The sequence below is a fragment of the Echiichthys vipera genome (assembly GCF_963691815.1).
Source record: "Echiichthys vipera genome assembly, chromosome: 6".
Lineage (NCBI taxonomy): Eukaryota > Metazoa > Chordata > Actinopteri > Perciformes > Trachinidae > Echiichthys > Echiichthys vipera.
In genome coordinates, this window is record NC_139831.1 from 8,953,111 (window position 1) to 8,973,841 (window position 20,731).

General features: G+C 41.7%; 3 protein-coding genes across 3 annotated transcripts; all 3 read right to left on the reverse strand.

The window, feature by feature from the left end:
• cd40lg (CD40 ligand) lies at positions 1-1,605 on the reverse strand (the record flags this gene model as incomplete). The annotated part of the gene is made up of 4 exons (XM_083915196.1): positions 1-539; positions 629-727; positions 831-864; positions 1,405-1,605. The coding sequence occupies 4 exons, from the start codon at positions 1,603-1,605 to the stop codon at positions 163-165; spliced, it is 711 nt and encodes a 236-aa protein (XP_083771322.1). The 3' UTR covers positions 1-162.
• Positions 1,606-5,222: 3,617 nt separating this feature from the next.
• On the reverse strand, positions 5,223-11,102 carry tmtops3a (teleost multiple tissue opsin 3a; the record flags this gene model as incomplete). Its single annotated transcript, XM_083914933.1, has 4 exons — positions 5,223-5,447; positions 6,029-6,262; positions 9,021-9,349; positions 10,718-11,102. 4 exons carry the CDS (start codon positions 11,100-11,102, stop codon positions 5,223-5,225), a joined length of 1,173 nt encoding a protein of 390 aa, XP_083771059.1.
• A 5,412-nt stretch (positions 11,103-16,514) lies between these two features.
• vgll1 (vestigial like family member 1) lies at positions 16,515-19,401 on the reverse strand. The gene is made up of 4 exons (XM_083915198.1): positions 19,199-19,401; positions 18,354-18,553; positions 17,893-18,249; positions 16,515-17,087 (listed from the first exon to the last, which is right to left on the reverse strand). Exons 2-4 carry the CDS (start codon positions 18,541-18,543, stop codon positions 17,050-17,052), a joined length of 585 nt encoding a protein of 194 aa, XP_083771324.1. The 5' UTR covers positions 18,544-18,553; positions 19,199-19,401; the 3' UTR covers positions 16,515-17,049.
• Between the last annotated feature and the right edge of the window lie 1,330 nt (positions 19,402-20,731).

Sequence of the window (20,731 nt, forward strand, 5' to 3'; positions counted from 1 at the left end):
CAAAAATAACATAATTATATCTCATTTAATAACTTAAACTTTTGGAGTGTGGTATTTGTCTCTGAAATCCAAGAAAAAGATCAGAAATCCAGTGTTCTAAGAAGATTTAAATCCAAGTCCATCCACTTGTTCAGCTTATAGCTCCATGCACAGATAGGAGTCCTACAGTTTGTACATCCCAAAGGCTGTGGCTCCTTCCTCATAGTCGACCAGTGCAAGGTCTTGTACCCAGAGACTGAGCTGGTTTCCTTCCTCCAGTGTGATCACCTCACCCTGTGTGGCCGTGCACAGATGAGGGATCGATGCAGACTCCTTGTTGGTGCCCAGGCTGCAGAAGGCCTGCATCACAGTCTTCTCCTCTCCTGTCTTATTCTCCCTTAGCTTCACCCTGCTGACCAGTGGGCGCTTAGAGTCGCCTTTGGAGAAGGTCACCCTGGAGTAAACATAGTAGTCACCAGACTCCAGGATAGTCAACCAATCGTAGTAGGTCCTGATGTTCTTAAGGACTGAGTGGTTGATGTCCCACTGGAGATAACCCGCTGGAGAGGCAGAGAGAGAATACTTTTTAATACTGTACTCCATTTTAGTTTAACACAATTCAAAATGTGTAATTTTCACAATTTCTTACATGCAGATTTCTGAGCTGAGGTGAGTGTTCGATGCTCAACAACCATGCGTGCCAAGGCTTTGTAGGATGTTTCCTGCTTTCCTGATGAGTGATAATCAACTGGAGGAGAGAAAAAACATCTCTTCAGAGACAATTTTAGATTTCGTTTTTGTATGCAACTTAATTTAGAAAATAACTCTCAGAAAGAAATAAAAGAACGCACCTTTTCCTTGACTTGAGGGAAGCTGAAATGAAAGCTGAGGGAATGAAAAAAGCAGAAGGTCAGGAACAGGCAGTACAATATGTTGAATGTAGATGTTCTTGTTATAAATGTAAAAATATTCATAACAAAATAACGTAGTGCCTTTGCACACACAGTGCTCCTCGTGTTATAAGACACTTGTGAATATCACACTTAACTTGTTTGTTCAAGACCATTTCCTGTTGAACGATAGGACTGGCCTACACTGAGCAAGATGTGTGAACCATCACCACCAAGATTTAAATAGATCTGTTTCAATAAGCAAACATGTGCAGTGTCGTATATCCTTTATTCCTGTTTCTGAACAAAATTTTGTTAATTTGGCACAATGCAATTGGAAGATCTATTTAATAGTTTTAATTTTTTGTTATAGAATGAAAGCTTAACATTTAATTTGAACACTTTTTTGCAGTAAGAAATCACCTTTTTACAGCATTTGCAAGGTAAAATATTTTAATGGCTTGGAAGATTACTGTATTGTTCTTAACTATCTAAACTGTAATTTGTTATAAGAAGAAGATATATTTTTTTTTACCATTTTGTCGTTGTGGTACAGATAGACAAATCCTCCAATCGACAGAAATAAATGCAGCAAGACCACACCAACCAAAAACCTGGTCAGAGACTTGCTGTGGACTCGTGATGGAAGAGGGGCCGGGATGAGGACCGGTTGGGACCTGCTGAGGCGTGGAGGCACCGGCGGTGGAGCCACGCTGGTCTGGTAGGTGTTGATCATGGTGGAGAGGAGTGGTGGAACCTAGAGAGGCCTGGAGGTCCGTGACATCCCATGAACGTCTGAACTTCGCTCTCTCAAGCGTCTGAGTTTTTCTCTCGCTACTTCCTGGAAGCACCGAGATGCAGATATGTGACCTTTGGTGAGATTGTGTGCGTGTGCGTGTGTGTGTGTGTGTGTGTGTGTGTGTGTGTGTGTGTGTGTGTGTGTGTGTGTGTGTGTGTGCGTGTGTGTGTGTGGTGTCTGACACTTTGCATGTTTCCCTGCCTTTCTGTCAGATATGTGTCCCTAAATGCAACACAATGCCATGATGCCTTGAATTACTCAGTATTTCTATGCCAATGTGGCAAAACTGAAAAAAAAAAAAAAGTAATGAAAAACTAATTCCCAAGAAGTTTAGTAATGTATGACACATATACATGTTTACAGTAAAAGTCATTACACAGAGCATTTTTGATGGTGTTTTTACAGTTTTGATGCTGTGGGTATTTTCTGAGGCCAGGCAGCAGCAATAAAACACATGTGATTTAACAGAGTAATACCATAAGCAGGAAATCATATATTGAAATAATATATAAATACGATTTAATGCCCCCTTTAATTTCTCTTAACATCGATGTAAATAGTAAAGGGACCACTGAATATGTGATATTAGGTATTTACTTCACAAGTAACTCCAATGGGGTGCCTTTTATCTAATTACCAGTCGCGGCAGAGAGGCTGGCATTGTTTTAACCTTGTGAGTGTGTGTGTGTGTGTGTGTGTGTGTGTGTGTGTGTGTGTGTGTGTGTGTGTGTGTGTGTGTGTGTGTGTGTGTGTGTGTGTGTGTGTGTGTGTGTGTGTGTGTGTGTGTGTGTGTCGTTCGCTTTCAGTGCAATGCCGCCTCTGCTCCGCTCTTTGAGTTCGCTTTTTAAAACTTTCGTAACTTCTATTCTCCTTTTGTTCGTTCTGTTTCTTCGCCCTGACTTCTGGGAAATTCTTCCCTCTACAATGAGGTTACTTTTGTTAGTTTTCGTGTTTCTTTTCGTGCTGTTTCCTCCGGGACACGCTGTCTTTGTTTCCTCCGGAGAACAGCTGATCGCACTAAAGCCGGCCGGCATAGCGGCCAGATCAGCTGAGAGTCCGCCCCACCTCTGGAGAAAAACACACCGGGGATGCAGAGGTGGGAAGCAACGTCGGGGCAATAGAGAAGGGTCGAAACGGGGGGGCCTATGGAGAGGAGAAGCTTTAAGCCGTGTCTCCCGTCCGTTGTTATGGGCAATGTACGGTCTCTCTACAAGAAAATGGATGAACTGACGGCGCTAACGCGGGGCCACCCAGAGTACCGTGAGTGCAGTCGGATGTGTTTCATGGAAACATGGCTGCACGGGGACATTGCGGACCAGAACGTCTCCGTGGCTGGCGTCCACACCATTCGGGCTGACCGGGATTGCACCGAGGGCGGTAAACGGAGAAGAGGGGGACCTGCCAGATGGTGTACTCCTGGTCATATCACCATTAAAGAACAGCTCTCTAGCCCGGAAGTTGAACTGCTGGCTGTTGGACTCCGTCCATACCGTCTGCCTAGAGAAACCCTGCATGTCATCACTGTTGTTCTGTACATCCCTCCCCCTGCAAAAACATCTGCCTGCAGCATCATACACATACAGCATCAGGCCTTTCACTGATCCACTACAGTTTGCTTACAAGCCTGGCCTCAGAGTTGAGGACTGCATCACCTACCTGCTGAACAAAGTCTACAGTCACCTGGACAAGCCTGCGGGCACTGTGAGTGTCATGTTCTTTGACTTCTCCAGTGCATTACCATCCGTCCGGCTCTGCTGGGTGAGAAGATGGCTGCAATGCAGGTGGAGGCCCCCATTGTGTCCTGGTATGTGGATTACCTGATGGGTTGTGGTCTGCCCATCAGGTCCAGGTATGTATGCCTTCAGATGTATGTCTGACAGGGTGGTCAGCAACACTGGGGCCCCACAGGGGACTGTCCTCTCTCCCTTTCTCTTTACACTCTTCACCTCAGACTTCAACTTTTGCACTGAGTCCTGCCACTTCAGAAGTTTTCTCATGACTTAGCAATAGTTGGCTGTATTTGAAAGGGAGATGAAAGTGAATACAGGACTGTTGTGGGCAAATTTGTCACTTGGAGTGAGCTGAATTATCTGCAGCTCAACGTGACTAAAACAAAGGAGCTCGTAGTGGATCTGAGGAGGGTAAAAACACCTGTGACCCCTGTCTCCATCCAGGGGGTCTCTGTGGACACTGTAGAGAAGTATAAGTACCTGGGGGTGTACTTCAATAATAAGTTGAACTGGACTAGAAACGCAGAGGCTGTCTACAAAAACACCCTGAAGACCGTGGCAGAAAGGAGGATACTGTCCAGGCTCCGGTCTATCCTGGACAAGGTCTCCCACCCTCTCTACGACACACTGGCCCAAGCAGAGGAGCACCTTCAGCAGGAGACTCCTCGCACCCAGATGCACCACAGAGCGCCACAGGAAATCTTTCCTGCCTGTCGTCATTAAACTATACAATACATCGCTTGGAGAGCCTGTCACCTCCTCTCTGTAATTCAGACCCAACCACAGACAATCTTTGATCTTGTATATATTTCACTACTGTAAATACTAATTTCTTTGATATATGTTTAGTCTGTATAATATTTTTTGTTTGTATATCTGGGGTTTTGTAACAAAAATAATTTCCCCCTAGGATTATTACAGTATTTTTGATTCTGATTCTGATTGTGGCAAAAATGTGATCCTCAGTTGCACAAACTACCATAGAGGAGGTTTTGAGTGATTTGCCAGGTGTTTATATGTATATTATGTTTGTCTGTCTTTTTGTGGAGAATAGTATCGTATGAAACTTGACAGGTGTGTAGTTTTGATCCAATCAGTGTGGTCCTATGGCTCAGTGGTTAGAGCAGGTTCCCCATACACAGAGGCCAAAAGTCCTTGATGCAGTGGCCTCGGGATTGACTCTGACCTGTGACCCTTTTCTACATGTTGCCCACTCTCTCTCTTCCATTTCCTGTCAACCTCCAGCTGTCCTATCAAAAATAATGGCATAAAAAGGCTGAAAAAATTATCTCTAAAACGGGCCAGAAACAGGAAAGGTGTAGGAAAAAAAATATGCATTCAAATGACTGACGCACGTGCAAAGTAAGTTATACTTGTAGTTAATTCCTCTATGAGAAGACTGCAGAAGCTCATGTACTCTAAATGGCATGTTTCATAGACATTTTTTGCAACAGCTCATAGCCTCCCCTAGTGGTTACAAAAATATTAAAGACATAATCTCTCAGGGACCTGGAGACGACTTGAACTTCTTTTTATTTTAAGAGCATTCATTAAAATCATGTACATTGGCACTTGTGTATTAGGTCAGCACATGACCAAATTCAATATGCATTAAAGCAGAGACTAGACTACATGGCACTGAGCTTACATTCAAATATTAAAGAGGTGACGGTGACATTCATCATCATTATGTGCAACATCAATAGCAGGGTACTGATTGATGTGTGTCTTTCAGTTGCACTTTGGATTTTTGGACAATAATTCTGAAAAACATGCAAACATTTGTTTTAACTTTCTGTCTGATGACAAAAGATGAACAGTTTTTTATGGAGTGTAGTGGACAACAAGAGTGTGGTGGTCAAGTTGCCGGGTGCAGAGGGCAGCGCTTCTGGAGTGGCTGAAGATCTGGCGCTGTGAAGAGCTGAGGGAGGCTTGTCGGTGGACTGGGAAGAAACCAGAGAACTGTGTCCTGGGAATTGGGCGCTCCTCTCCTTGAACAGACTGGGGGTCCCCGTTGCACTTCATGAAGGCCACAAAGCATCTATAAAACTGTAAAAGTACAAATAATGATGATCATATCCAGTAAGCATATATTTTTCTGATTTTCAGACTTTTAAACTTGGTTTTAATTCAGTTTGAAATGACATCTTGGTTTAATTTAACTATTTTTTCAACAGTACTGAAGAACAGATGTAATGTTAAGCAGAACTTAACAACTAAATAAACATTTTCAAGAATTTCCGAATGCCACCTAATCAAAGTTCACTGGATTAATTCAAGACAGGAACACACGACATCTGGCCCATACAGCTGTAGGGGAAAGAGAGCTCTTGTGGCTATGACAGAGTGCAGTATATCATCTAGTGTGCTGCATGTAACACCTGAGAAGTGGTGCTGAAGAGACACTGAGTGTGGGTAATTATGATAATAACTTAGATTGAGCTTCATCCTCAATGCCAGAGGTCACAGTGCCACTGAGTTGCTCTCTGTTGAAACAGTATTTTCTTCCCTGCTTTATATTTACATAAGCCTGAGCATATGCCCTCCAACCTACAGATCTTACATAGAATACTTGAATCTGATAAGAAATGCAACAACAAACATCACCCCCCCTTTCCCCCGGCTCTGACCTGGTTGTTGAAGAGCATGTAGACGACCGGGTTCACGACAGTGCTGAACTTGGCCAGGACGGAGGGAACCACACTAGCCATGGGAGTAACGAGTTCCGACCGGCCGAAGGTGGCTATCAGCGCCATGATGCCGTAGGGCATCCAGCACAACATGTAGCAGGACACCATGGACAACACCATTGCCAGGATGTGCTGCTCTCTGCGCTGAGCTGCCAGCAGGTTGATCTTACCCACCTGTAGACATGAACGAGGAGAGAGAGAGAGGTGCCTAGGTTAAACCTGACAATAATTTTACCTAATGTTGAGTTAAAGACTTTAGTTAAACAAAACGCATCGACCATGTTTGTGGCATTTACAACATAGAATGGTAGGTGGAACCAGGAACAAAAAGATAGAAAAGATTTATGATTTAAAGATAAAGATTTAACGGGGTACTCCATCAATTTAGTGTTGCTCTTCTGTAAACAGAGACAGATTTATAAAAAACCCTTTTAAAAGTCTTTTTGTCCATTACTCAAGCTTCAAAAACACTGGGTCCTATGGATGAACTACTTCATACAACCTTGCTAAGTATATTTGGCTGTTAATACTTTTACTCAAGTAAAATCTGGATGCAGGAGTCTTTTTTTACAGAATGATATTTCTACATTTACTTTAAGTAAAAGATATGAATACCGGTTATCTGGTTAGACTTCCCTTTCCATAGATAACAAATATCCATGGAATTAGGATAAATTGTAAACCCTTAAGGGAGGTTTAACTACCAGCCATTTGGGGTTTCTTACCTCTCCATATCTATTCTGTGCTTGTTAAACTCTTGTTTAAACTAAACTAATGTAAACTAAACTTGCAGTATGACTTGTTAATAACTGCTGGATGTAGTCATCCAGAAGAACAGATCTTACATGACTTCAGTAGCCTAATGGTCATGACTCATGTTACAGTAACAACAGTAACATTAAAAAGATACTACATGCGACTATTAGTTACATAGTTTGGCCAGCAGCAGCGTGGCCATTATATAGCGTTCATTCCATCTGTCCTGCTGGTTTCTCCTGATGTACTAAGGTGCTGTAGCTGTGTGCTTAAATTAGCTCAGACATCATTATAACAGCATTTCATCTGTGGTGATTGTAAATCTCCTCAGTATAGATTTCATACCCCTGTGGTCACAGTCTTGTGAAATTACCACTGTGGTGAATAAATTAGCATGTCGGCATGATGTGAAAGAAGCCTTCCAGATAAGAAAATCCTGCCGTTTCTTTCAGATGATTGCACATTTCTCACACACTCAATTACACTTCACCTTGTAGGCCGCAACCTTTGCTCTGTCATATCAATCCCCTATTAGGTAACACATATTCTGACAAGGTTCAATTAGCAGTTGTTTCCGCATGGCTGGACCTTAGTTCTGTTTAGAGTATTACCCACAAGAAGAAAAATATATAAAAGAGCATCCCAGTTAAATAAGAATCAACTGAAACATTGATGACTGGACTCACATACATGGCTCATACATGTGAAAAATGGTCTAAATCATTAAAGCACTTCAGTTTAGCGCCCGCTCTGAAGCTTTCAGCATTCACGCACATTTTCTGCAGGAAATGCATTCTCTGGTTTATTTTTTTTTCAATTTAGTCTTTTGTTTTAGAATGAAATTGTATATTTCTGTTAGGAAATATGTCCATTGTCAATTCAACAAGACATTATCATGGAACAATAAATCTCAAAAGTGTATGTGTTCTTTATAGACAGCACCTAAACGTACGTGGAGAGAAATAAATCCAAGCTTGAGCCCTGCTGACGCTGTTGATATAAATGTCATCGCTCCTTCTGATGTCTCACTTTAGGTCACCTTTGAGAAGCCGGCAGAGGCTCCACAGACTGATTGCTCAGTTTCTAAGAAAAGCCTGAGGCAGAGCTCTCAGTTGCAGGGATACTGCTGAGCCCCCATTCACCGGTACAGTAATCAAGTCTGCAAAGCTGTGGCTCCCTCGGGTGCATAGAGTTTGAAAAAAAAAAAGGAAAAAGGAGGTGCTTATATAATAGCAGGTATCCAGTAGTAACGGGTTGCTTCCACAATCTAAAAATACCTCCTGTGATTCATTGATATGAGTAGTACAGCTACATCGAGGGACCCAACACTATTTGGGAGCCTTTAATTGTCATTATCGTTATATGTCGAAGCGGCAGGTTTATATAAGCCCCACCAAGGAGGGGATGAGTCACTGCAAACTGAAAGGGATTGTTGCCCTCGAGAAAGTAAACCCCATAGTTTACTGAAGACATTGCCCTCATTCTCCTGCTGGATAAATAGATTGGCAACTGGATTTTAAGATTATCTGACTTGATGCTCCTTGAAATGACCAAGTTTTAGCAGGAGACATCTGACCTCCTATCAGTGGTCTTATGTCCTAAGAACCCCTTGACAGCTCAAGAGCCACAACAGAGCCCACTTTAGCGGGGTTATGGAGGCTTCATAGAAGAAGGCGGAGAAAATCCTTCCGATAAAATCACAGATCCGTGCAGGCAACCGGCATTTCATACTGAACTTTTGTAAACGTTTGTATTATTTTATGCGTGTTGTGTCCCTGAATGCAATGTAGGTGATGATACAACGTGTGCAGTCATAATAACAATGCTGCCAGCAATAACTCTGAACTTCCACTTGTTATTCAGTGACTTTCTCCTGTGTGCTGTTTTATAGAAGGGTATTCACTCTACCACTTACACAAGAATGAGAAATAATGTACGTATACACAAAATAAAAAAAACACACAGAAGCAACCACCCTTCAACTAAATATGTTTTTTTTATGTGATACATATTTTGTGTTGTATGTGTTTTCGTTACCCTGCTTTTAATTGTATTTGTGTCTCCTATAAAACACAGGTAACAGGACAACTCTTTCAACAAACACATGAATTTTGTCGTAGTCAATCAAAAAATCTTGAATTTTTGTTAAGACTGTAACAGATTAGAAGGAACTCACCCTCCTGATCGCCAACAGGATTTGGCTATAAGAGTAGACCATGAGCATAAGGGGCAGCAGCAGACAGAAGATGAAGAGACACAGCACGTATGAGACACTGGTGGGTGAACGGAGGTGCCACTGGACGGAGCATGTGGTACCGGGTCCCTCGGGCCCATAGCTGCTCCAACCCAGGAGGGGAGGCAAGGTCCAGAGGAGAGAGTAGAGCCAGGTGCCTCCGACCCAGAGCCAGGCCTTCCTAAAGTCCGAGATGTCGATCTGGGAGGAACGCAGCACGGTTGTGCAGCGCTCATAGGAGAGAACAGACAAGGACACCAAGGACACAATACCTTAAAGAACAAGAGAGAGAAAAGCAGATCACAAGTTTAAGATTTAGCCTTACGAGGACCATCAACAATTTTAAACTCACTGCCTCCCAGTGAATCCATGGTTGAGGGTCTTACCCAGGGGTGCCCAATTCCGCTCCTGGTCCACTGTCCTGCATGTTTTATGTTTTTTCCCTGCTCTGACACACCTGGTTCTAATGATGTGCTCGTAACCAAGCCGCTGAAGCTTGTCACAGGTCTGTAAATTGTTAAACCAGGGAGAAACCTAAAACATGCTGGACAGTGGTCCTCCTGGACTGGAATTGGGCACCCCTGAAATGACCCAACCTGCTGAAAACTTAAACCCCATATTTTGCTCATTTTCAGGTTCAAAATTGTATTTTGTGTTTTTACTAGAACAAGTTTACATGTTTTAATGAAAACACATTATTCTTCTCACACTGTCTGTCTGAATATACCTGTATTCATTCTCTGTCTGAAATGCCTGTCTCTGTGAACACTCATGCAGGCACCTGAGGAGGAACTGGTTTTTCTGTGGATTCTGATACTTTCACAGTATTTTAGTAATTAAAAAAAAGACCACTTTTTGAAACCACTTCTAAAAACAATATTATTGGAGCCTTTATTTTCATTTAAAACATCAAGAAACAAATTAAATTTAGATTTGAAATAAAACAAATGTGGAAGTATTTGTGCTTTTTGTTGCAAACAATATTTAAAGTGTTCTACAGACTTTGTAATGTGATTCCTGATGTAAACATGCTTATGCGTTTTTTTTATCATATGTTCTCCAGGGGGGAAATATTTAGGCTCTAAAGTGTGTAAGCCTCATACAACATATCTCTGCGGCTGACTGTGACTGCAGTTCACCTGTGTTGGAAAAAGAAGACAGAAAACCTTCAAGGAGACCTTCAAGGAAACATCTCACACAACCACATGATGTTCAAGAGCTGTATTTAGCCAGCCATGCCTCCTTGGATGGCTATATCACTCTGAGTCCACCACTTGGGTCCAGACTCAAATATCTCAGAAACCATTGTGTTGTGGATTGCTATGACATTTTTGTACAGACATCCATGTTTCCCACACACCGAATCCTGATGACTTTAGGTTTTGAGAGAAATGTCTCAACAACTACTGGTTTGTTTGTTCAGTGCACACATTCATGTTTCCTACTGACTTTTCATTCAGGTTAAATGTTCAGTTGTTCCAATACGTTATTACTGTCAAACGCCTGCAAAACTACTGCCTTATCCCACTAGCCTTTAACTTCCTGAATTCCTCACAAAACTTTACACACGTGGTGAGGGAAACAAAAGCACACGGACAAAAACTTGCATAGCTGCACTCATAGCCACTTTAGTCACTCACCAAAGAGGGCATTGGCGAACCCATACCACTTGCAGCCGTACTCTCCAATGAGCCATCTCCCGTGCAGACTAGCAGCGAAACTGAAGGGTGTGCCGAACACACACACGAGGATGTCGCTCAGACTGATGTTCAACAAGATGACATTGATGGGCGTCCAGAGGGAGCGAAACTTTGCGAAAATCAGAAGAGCGAGGAAGTTGCTGACGATCCCCGCCACTAAAATGAAGCCGAGGCATACTGCCACCACCGTGTGGCCGGTCCGGCTCAGTCCGCCGGGACTCTGGGACAACGGGGAGTCCCGCAGAGTGGCGACGGTGCTGAGGCTGGAGCTGGAGAGAGAGCTGTCTGTGGTGCTGAAATTGCAACCGCGTAGGTGGACGACCATAGCAGTGAGAGGAGAGAAGAGGGCTGGAGAGAAGCACAGAGGTCCTGCAAAGCCCTACAAGTGACAGCTCTACACACTGGGAGGGCCGATCACAGTTATTAGAGGGTGAAGGGAGTTGAGTGTGCCCTGAGCACGTCTTATACCTGTTGCACCCTATATAATACCCCCCCCCCCCACACACACACACACACACACACCCTTCTCTCTGCCACGCACACACACACACCTTCTTTTCCTTTTTATTTCTTTCTCAAGATTTCTCTCCAGTTGTTACAACAAACCCTTTTGACCGCAATGGTCTGTATAAATACAGTTCATCCCTCACATGTATTGCCTTCCAACAGCAAATACAATGCCTTTCAAGGCGTTATAATGAGCTCTTTTCGAGACGTAAATCAAATTTGCATATAGTTGCGCCGACTTTCACTGGCTTTTAGGATTTTTCATTGCAGATGCAGGCCGGATTAAGCGGTTCTCCAAAATTAAATTTGGATTTCCCACTCACAGAGACAGAGAATGAGTCAGGGCGTTCTGCTCCAGATATTAACACTTGCATGATTTTGCAAAGCTGTGCGTTTCATATTCATTTCTGTGCCAGACTACTTCAGCTGACTGCTTCAGCTGAAGTACATACAGCGGACAAATAAACGTCCTCACTGTTCAGCATTTTCTTTCTCACCTAGCTTCTATTACAATAATAAACAAACTTCCAGAATAACTTTAAAGGACCTTGCAGGTGTTTTTGTAGGTTTAATCCAAATTGTCCTTACATGCAGCCACACATACAGAGACGTGAAACTCACTTGAGATGACCCATGCTGACAATCTAAGTTCAGTTATTTTTTTTGCATGTTAATGAAGTGAAGACAGCTGCACTTCCAGCTGATAACATTATTTGGGCAACAGTAAAATGAGACACAGCAGTCAGTTTTAACAAATGTTTATTCCATAGTGAGATAAATAGAAACTACTTAAGGTCTGTTAGTACAGAAAGAGCATCCTGGTATACATTGGAAAGTATTTAGCAGAAATGTAAAGTAGTGTTCGTCGTAGTAAATGGTTTTAATGTGCAAAAACACCAGTATGGGTCTTTAATGACAAAGCAAAATGGATTCACTTTCTGAGCATTTCCTTCTCTGTGGTTCCTGATTTATTATTTATTATTAATAAAATGAAAAAAATGATTCCCCAATGAAAGAAAGCAAACAATGATGGAACATTAAATACAATCCTTAATACCTTATATCTGACACTGACACACCACACCTGCTTTATTCCTGTGCACACACTAAACCTCAGTGTGTGTTCACATAATGCTGAGGAGAGATGCACTGAGACATAGAGACGTGTACTGTCAAGTCAAAATGCATTCATATGAACTCTTACGACTCCAATGGATAAATGACTGGAGGAGGAACTGACGTCAGCCTGCTCTTCAGGGGCGGATCTAGGATTATGGGAGATCCAGGCTTAGTCCAGAGGGAGGAAAGATGTATGTGCAAAGTTCTGGCTTTTCTTTGGTTTCATTGTTTGATAGCTTATACTGAAAATACATACCAACTTTATCTAGACAAAGGATCCACAAACACACACACACACACACACACACACACACACACACACACACACACACACACACACACACACACACACACACACACACACACACACACACACATACACACGCACACACACACACGCACACACACACACACACACACACACACGCACACACAACGAGGTCAGTGACTTATGTGATTATATTTGCTCAATTTTACCTTCACTTTAGATTTTTATCATGTCATTTTTATTAATGTTGTTGTTATTCACTTTCATTGCGTATGTGAACTGTTATTACGGCTGACGCTAATGAAAACCATAACTTTATCAGTCTGTAACTTGTCACACTTGTGTTAATCTAAAACACAGACCTGAAACATCTGTTCTGTGATTGGCTTTGCGCGTGGGTCGTTGTGCCGCCACTGAGAAAAAAATTCTTATGTCCATGATGTTTATGTCTAGCTACGTCCATCAGAATGATTATACAGATCTTGATTTGAAATTGCGGAATCAACACAGGAAACACATTTAGAGAGGAGGACACACTTCTTCTCGGCAGGGCAGGCTACTGTACACAGGTTACTTTCCCACTGCTGCTGCCTCTCTTTTGGACTCCAGTACTACAGGAAGGCTACACTTCAGACTCTGGTGGGGTCAGGGGAGGGAAGCTGACATAAACCGTGTTGAGCCCCCCCCCCTACATTCAGGGCTTTGGCAAAAACATCTGGGATTGCAGGGGATATCTCTACAAATCCCATTGCTAGGGAGTCAGCTGGTGTCAGCCGGAACCCACACAGAGTGACCAATGAACACTTAATGCCCTGTATTGTTGCTCTTCAATCAACACCAAGTTTGATGGGCAGTCGGCAATGCAGAACCAATCACCTCATCCCCTTACCCCCAATATGGGCCTCAGACCAGCCTGATTATGCCTCATACATGGGAAGAAGAGAGATTACTTTAAGTCTGCACCAAGCCTTCCTCCTGGAGAAAATACAGATTCTCTGCAATTCCTCACATCTGCTGCCAATCTGAATTCTATAATATGAAAATATACCAGAACTCTTCAACTGTTGATGAGAAACCCCTCCAATCCACAGAGCCTACAGCCTCGTTTGCACCTGATTCTGGCTTATTTGGACCACTGACTCAATGTGAGCCCCTTTAACCCTCCCGGCGCGGGCGTCGACCTCAACCTCGGTTAATTCTCGGTTTGCCATTTGACAGTCTGAAGAGCTGCAAAGCATTCTGGGGCAGTTTAATATTTCCTGTAATTTCTCACGCACAATATCTATTGCTGAATGATGAAAAAATGGTGATTGAGCCTATAATCTCTATGTAGAACCTGGGGGCTACAGGATGAGATTTGGGCAGTGGAAGCGGTCTGGTTTCTGTTTGTTTTCCAAGCAGTATTCACCAATATTAACGCCTTTTTGAAAAGTGCCATCTAGGTGTAGAACTTTAATAAACTCCTCACGAAGTCTCAGATGACTCTTGGTGACAGAGCCAATCTCAAAGTGCACACTGTTCTACTTAAAAAACACCCACTGTAGTCTTCACATGTTTAATAGGGCTACCTTTTCACCATCATTTTTTTGTGTTATGAAATGAAATAATCCATGTGAATGTGTGAAGAGGTAAAAGAACAAACAGGTGAATAGAGAGGGAAAAAAGCAGGGGTGGTGGTGATGATGAACATTGTATGTCCTTGAAAAAAACAGCTTACATTTGAAGTTCATCTCCACTCACACTTCCTGTAGGTACAACTGTCTGTTCGTTAATTCGCTGTCTGAGTGGCACTCTTATGTAGCTCTAATGGGTTTGTTCCAAAGACTTCACACAGCAGCAGATCTCCTTTGAACTAATTTCTGGGGAAAATGTAAATGAAACAATCTAAATGACATGAAATGCGCCCAGCAGTAAATATAGATCAAATGAATATGTAACCATGTCACTGTGAAAGGCCATTTTTATGTTAATTCTTTAAAGCAGTGCTTTTTAAATGTTCTTTTTTTTTTATTGCAGAACACAATTTTCCCCAAAGACCATTTCATTGTATAATGCTGTCTTAATCATCAACTCTGTATTTGTCAATCAAGACAGAGCAGAGCCAGTAACACAGTATCTGATTGGAATTTAGTAACTTTTCACAATATGTACTTCTTTATATGATTATTGAGTTCATAATGCCTTATTATACCAAGAGACATCATATGCAGCTGGAACATTCATTCATTCAATCATCTTCAACCGCTTGTCCCTGTCGGAGTCGCGGGGTCGCTGGAGCCGATCCCAGCTGACATCGGGCGTGAGGCAGGGTACACCCTGGAAAGGAGGCCAGTCTATCGCAGGGCACATAGAGACGAACAGAGACAGAGAACCATTCACACCTAAGGGCAATTTTAGAGTCATCAATTAACCCACGTGCACGTTTTTAGATGGTGGGAGGAAACCGGAGTACCCGGAGAAAACCCAAGCAGACACAGGGAGAACATGCAAACTCCCCACAGAAAGGCCCCCAGTCGGGATGCGAACCTGGAACCTTCTCGCTGTGAGGCGACAGTGCTAACCACTACACATTTTTTCAAATAATTAACTTAAAGGACCAGTAGGATTTAGTGGCATCTATAGCTGTGAGGTTGCAAATTGCAAACAACTGAATGCCCCTTCACTCACCATTTCCTTTGCAAGTGTGTCGTAGAACGTACAGTGGCCTTCAGATATAGTCAAAACACAAAAGGCCCTCTCTAGAACCGGTGTTCGATTTGTCCATTCTGGGCTACTGTAGAAACATGGCAGTGCACAGGCTGTCCTCATTCACTGTTCAAACATATACCTATGAAAAGTAATGCACTTTAATCCTATATAATTCAAAGATTTATTACTGCAGAAATTACATCCAGAGGGCCAAAGTCTGCATAAGAAGGAGGGTCGGAGCAGTGGATGGGTTCCAAAACCCAGGATATTAACCTGGGGGACGGGTGTTCACGTACAAGTAAAAGCCAAACCTTTTTCTATTCTGAGCCAAATCGCTAAGGTGCCTAAACTTAACTGTCACCTTTTGTCGCCTAAGCTCAACCGTCACCACCACATACAGTAACGGTCGCCATTTCACAACGTTCAATAGAATGTCTTTTGTAAAACGTTGTACAGATCAGTTTCAGTCATATTTTGTTAGATATCATACGAACCTGTTTCACAGCGTTAGATATAACGGGATACCATCTGAATTGTTGTGCATAAGTTATATAGAACAGCTCCTTTCAGCATTATACTAATGTATTTTGGATCTTTTATGCTACATTAATATGTAAGTGGTAACCTACTTTAATGCCATGGTTGGGTGAGGTAAAACTATCGTTAACTACTTCATACTGTTGTTTCACTGCTTACAATTATAGACTTTTGCCATGGAAGGTCCTTATCATAGACTCTGGAGATACATTTTTAAATCCATAAAATCACTTTTAAATCATTATTTTCTGTCAAATCATTAGTTTATTTAATATTTAGCTGTGTATTAAATGGGATTTTGTAGAGGTTATGGCAGGTCATGCATAACACATGATATTTTATAAATGAATCATATGTTAGATAACTACTATTCTGAAACGTAAAAGGCCTAATGAAAGCTGTTAGATATATATATATATCATAAAATACAATTTAAGTAAGTAAGCAAGTAAAATACGACACAATGTGAAAAGTGTACAGTAAAGTAGTAAGTAAATATACTACTTGTGCTTTCTACCAATGATCATGTCTCATTATTTTAGTATTTCACATTATAAATATGTGAATTTGTATTGGACATTGAATGAAGTTTGACATTTGTTTGTTTGTCTGCTCAGATATTTATTTATGTTTGTATATGATTCCATTTTTGTACAGTACAGATGACAGAAAACAAGTCATTAAAATAACATCACTATCCTTCATTTTGTGTTTGTTTGAATTTACAGAATATCCTCATAGCAACTTAAAGTTATATAGCTGAACTGTAGACAGATATCAACATTAATATTTATACTCACAAATGTTCACTGTAATACTGGTCTATTTGCTCGAGTAGGCCCACTAAGAGAAGTGCCTGATAAAGACACAAGAAAATGCCCTTTTTCCAACGGGAACTAACATATACAGTGCTTTGAGGAGAAGAGTGACGAGTAGTTGAAGAACAGGTTTGTCAGAGAGCGTTCGCTTTCACAAAGGTTGTTCCAATCAGTACATGCTGACGTACTGAGGTCATTTTACTGAGAAATGGAAGCAAGGGAATGGAAGTGCTGCAGAGTGTCTCACTGAGGCCTGTTAGACGAGAAAACATCTGACAGCTGCAGCAGCAAGCCAGACGACTTTAACAGAGCCACAAGTAGCAGCCAATCTCTCTTCAATACCAGTACAAGTCCTTCTTGTCCAGATGCCGTCCTGGCAGAGAGGAGACAACAATATTTCTAATCAGCTCTAATGGATACAAGAACATGTTTTCATTCAAGCATGCTAAGTTAGAACAAGCTTTAATACACAATATTAATAAATATAGCACAAATAAATGAGTATTGAAGTAAGGAACAAGTAATTAACTAACTAATACCATACAAACAGTTCCTAAATAATCAGTAAAAGCCCAGTTGGGAATTGTGCGGTAAGTGATGCCTTTACCTGAAGGGACATAAATAGAAACACATACGTACACAACAGAGAAGTAATGCTTGGTTGTTATTTATGTGCCATTTATGAGTCCTTTAAGAGTTCATTGGCAGTTTAGTTTCTTCCTTTTAGTTGGGGGACTCTCCATAAACAGATGGTCAAAAGTGATGCAGCAGAGGGTGAGATATCTTTAACTTTGTCCTGAGTTTGTGTCAAGATACAAAAAATGCTCAAAAAAACTACATTTCCCATAAAGCAACTCAGAACTTTTTGTGAGACCCTTGATGGGCAATGCCTACGCCCACAGTCCCAGTTTACTATGCTACGCAGGCTATTTGTTAAAAATTTGAAGTCTCCAAGTTCAAGGCAAGATGACCCTGATGACATCACCAGGGGTCATTTTCAAAGACTTTGGAAAGCTCCTCCAGAGTCATTAGCATATCATAATTTATATCAATAAATATAGAATTATCTATTGTCACTGATTTGTTCTTTTATCAAAACACAAATATTGTGTGACCCTTATTCTTAAGTGTTATCGATTCATGTAAGAAGCAGTTTTTTTTATTTGAGTAAGACCTACCAGGTTCAAAGCTTGCAGCAGGATCCACGGAGTCTCTGAATCCTTGAGGCACCGTCCAACTGGGATGCAGTTCTGGCTTGGAGCTGGAGGTCATGGCGGGTCCCATCTCGCCCCGGTCACTATGCAGTAGGTTGAGCAGAGATGTGGCGTATTGTTGTCCAGTAAGACTCAACCCTTGTGGGGACAGAGAGTAAGCGATTGGCAACCCTGGGCCCTCTCCTGGCCTGGCGGTGAATGAGTGCCAAGAGCCAGGACCCATGTCTGCAGGGCTGAAGTTCCGGAGACATCCAGCTTCAGGAGGGACCTGTGACTCTGAGTAACCATTGACCGCACTCCCCTGACAGGTGCTGGCTTCCTCTGCAGGGGGAACAAAGAAAAAAGTCCCCATGGTGAGGATGAATGTGATTCATTGTCCTGTTTGTAGTCAGGTAGGTCATGCTCTGTTGATTTTGTGTGCTTACCCAATTTAATAGTTTTGTGCATCTTCTTTTTCTTCGCTGCTGGTGCCTTGGCCTTACAGCCTTTGCTGAGAGCACGGGTGAAGTGAGCATCCACCATACTGTTGATGTCCCCCTGGAAGTACGTGAGGATGACACACCGAGAATGCTCCTCCACCTTCACAGCTTTGGGACTGTCTGTCCTGTCCTCCATGTGTCAGTGACTGAGATAAAACAGGTTGTTCACGCCACGACATACATGCAACGACAGATATTATGTTTTTGCTCTGTCACACAATAGACGGCTTCATCCATTATGTAGCAGATCGCATTTCTTTTTTTTTCATGTAGTGATGAAATGTTTATTTATTGCTTCCCCTGAGACCCGGAATACCTTTTTTCTCTTGCTTGCCAATTTGACTCCCTGCTGACATTTCCCTGAAGCAGACTGATTATACCTTCACTTAAAATGTACAAATCTTAACGCAAATGCAAACAGTAATAATATAAATAGTATTAAGCCATTTTATGTCTCATAATGCTATAAGTCACATGATGGGGCACAAAACATTAACTTCAAATGATCAAGAATTCACTTTGTAATTTGCCTGAAAATGGGCATTGCGGTGTGACATAAAACACAGACTAAATCAGAAAATATATTGCATAGGTTTTCACTGCGGGACGTTTAAATAAGGGGACTGAAAAGCATCATGAATTTGCCCTATTTTGGGGAACACATTTTGGCAGCCAGAGAAGAGTAAATAATCCGATTGCATCCGTTCTATAGTGGATAGAAAAACATCTTCATTGAATGTTGTTTGTGGATAAAGACTGAAAACGTTATATTTTAAGTAACTTGCTCTTACCAGACCTGACGAATGATTAAAGATGACTAGGGAGTGCGTCCTGGCATTGACTGGTTGATCAAAGCTGATGTGTTCACCTACATGAGCAGAAGCCGAAATTCTTGGAAAATGTCACCTGTCTTGAGTTTAAACATCAAAGTCATCGATTTGTTTGAAAGAGCCACCGTCAGTGTTCCTCTACAGACATAATATTTTGCTCACTGAGCTTCCAAAGTTACAGGATGTGTTCGACTCGGAGGGCGTGTGATGCTTTCTCAACACAGACAACTATGAACAGAATGTCATCCAGCAAGTTCCTCCAGAAACTGACTGACATCTTATTAAAACATTCCCCAGTCAAAAAGTTATTAAACAGTTTAACAACAGCTCTGAAGTGAACTGCCAGTCAGAGTTGTTACATCTCATTTTATATTTTTTTAAAGTTCAACATGTTTTAAAAAACAAGGTAACATGTTACCAAGCACACAAAGGTTTTGTTCATGTTGACCTCCATAAGTGAAGAATGTGAATGGCCTTCATGGGTTCTATGGTTTTACTTCTCTTTGTGCAATATCACAAATAATTCTGTGTTTTTTCAGTACACCCTCTGGACTTTTTATACTTTTTGTAATCATAACAGATCAAAAGAAGGTTTATAGCGTAAGTTCAACCAGGAAGCATGTCACTCGCTCATTCCCATTCCCCTCTATCTCTCCCTCTTCTCCTGCTTCCTCTTATCAGCTGATAAGAGGCGTTTACACTTTTGATTAAACCAATAAGATTTAACCACGATCTGTTTGCTGTCAATATTTCAATTTGTTCTCCTCTCTATTGCTGTCAGCTGTCGTTTCAGTGTAAGTCGTCACAACCCTCCTCCATCGGTTCTGTTCCCCCAGTTCCACAATTCCTGTACCCAGTTGCCAGCATCCTCTTCATTCATCATTATCAGCACCAGTGTCCACACTCCATCGGTGGGTAGCACTACTACACTATGCGCGGCTTCTATAACCACTTTAAAATATAATGATTTCAGGATGGGGTCTAATCGTCAAGGACTTTTCTCATTTATTGTGTCAATAAATGTCATAAATTGCTCATTCAAATGAAGTCTCCCCTGATTGATTAAAGTTGTAGTGTGTTTGGTTGAAATGTTGTCTGTTGGACCTAATTAATAAATGCATTGTATCTTTGAAACTGACAAAAAATAGGAAAGTACAGTATTGTGAGACAATCAGTGTGGTCTTATAATGCAGCTAAATGTATGTAAAATGTTTTTTTTACTCACTAAGTTCACACTGCGAGCCTTAGTGCTCAATGTTTTTTTGGCTGTTGAGATTATTCTTTAAATGCGGCCCACATCAGATTTCACTGTGAACTGGTCACGGTCCTGAACTAAACTGCAAGCTCAAAAGAACAATAAGACGTCAGCGCACTGTCAGAGTTTACGGTTTCATTTAGAAGTTAAAGTGCGGTCAGTTGAAGCCAGAAAACTCATGAGCAGGTGACAACGAGAATTTTCATTATCTTTTTCTTATCTTTTTGTGGAGCATTGAC

Excerpts from the sequence above, each read along its gene's own strand:
- vgll1 (XM_083915198.1), bottom strand. The coding sequence starts at position 18,543 with ATGGAGGACAGGACAGACAGTCCCAAAGCTGTGAAGGTGGAGGAGCAT. Across the intron at positions 18,250-18,353 it reads GCACAAAACTATTAAATTGG|AGGAAGCCAGCACCTGTCAG; the intron begins GTAAGCACACAA and ends TTCCCCCTGCAG. Across the intron at positions 17,088-17,892 it reads TGCTGCAAGCTTTGAACCTG|GACGGCATCTGGACAAGAAG; the intron begins GTAGGTCTTACT and ends CCTCTCTGCCAG.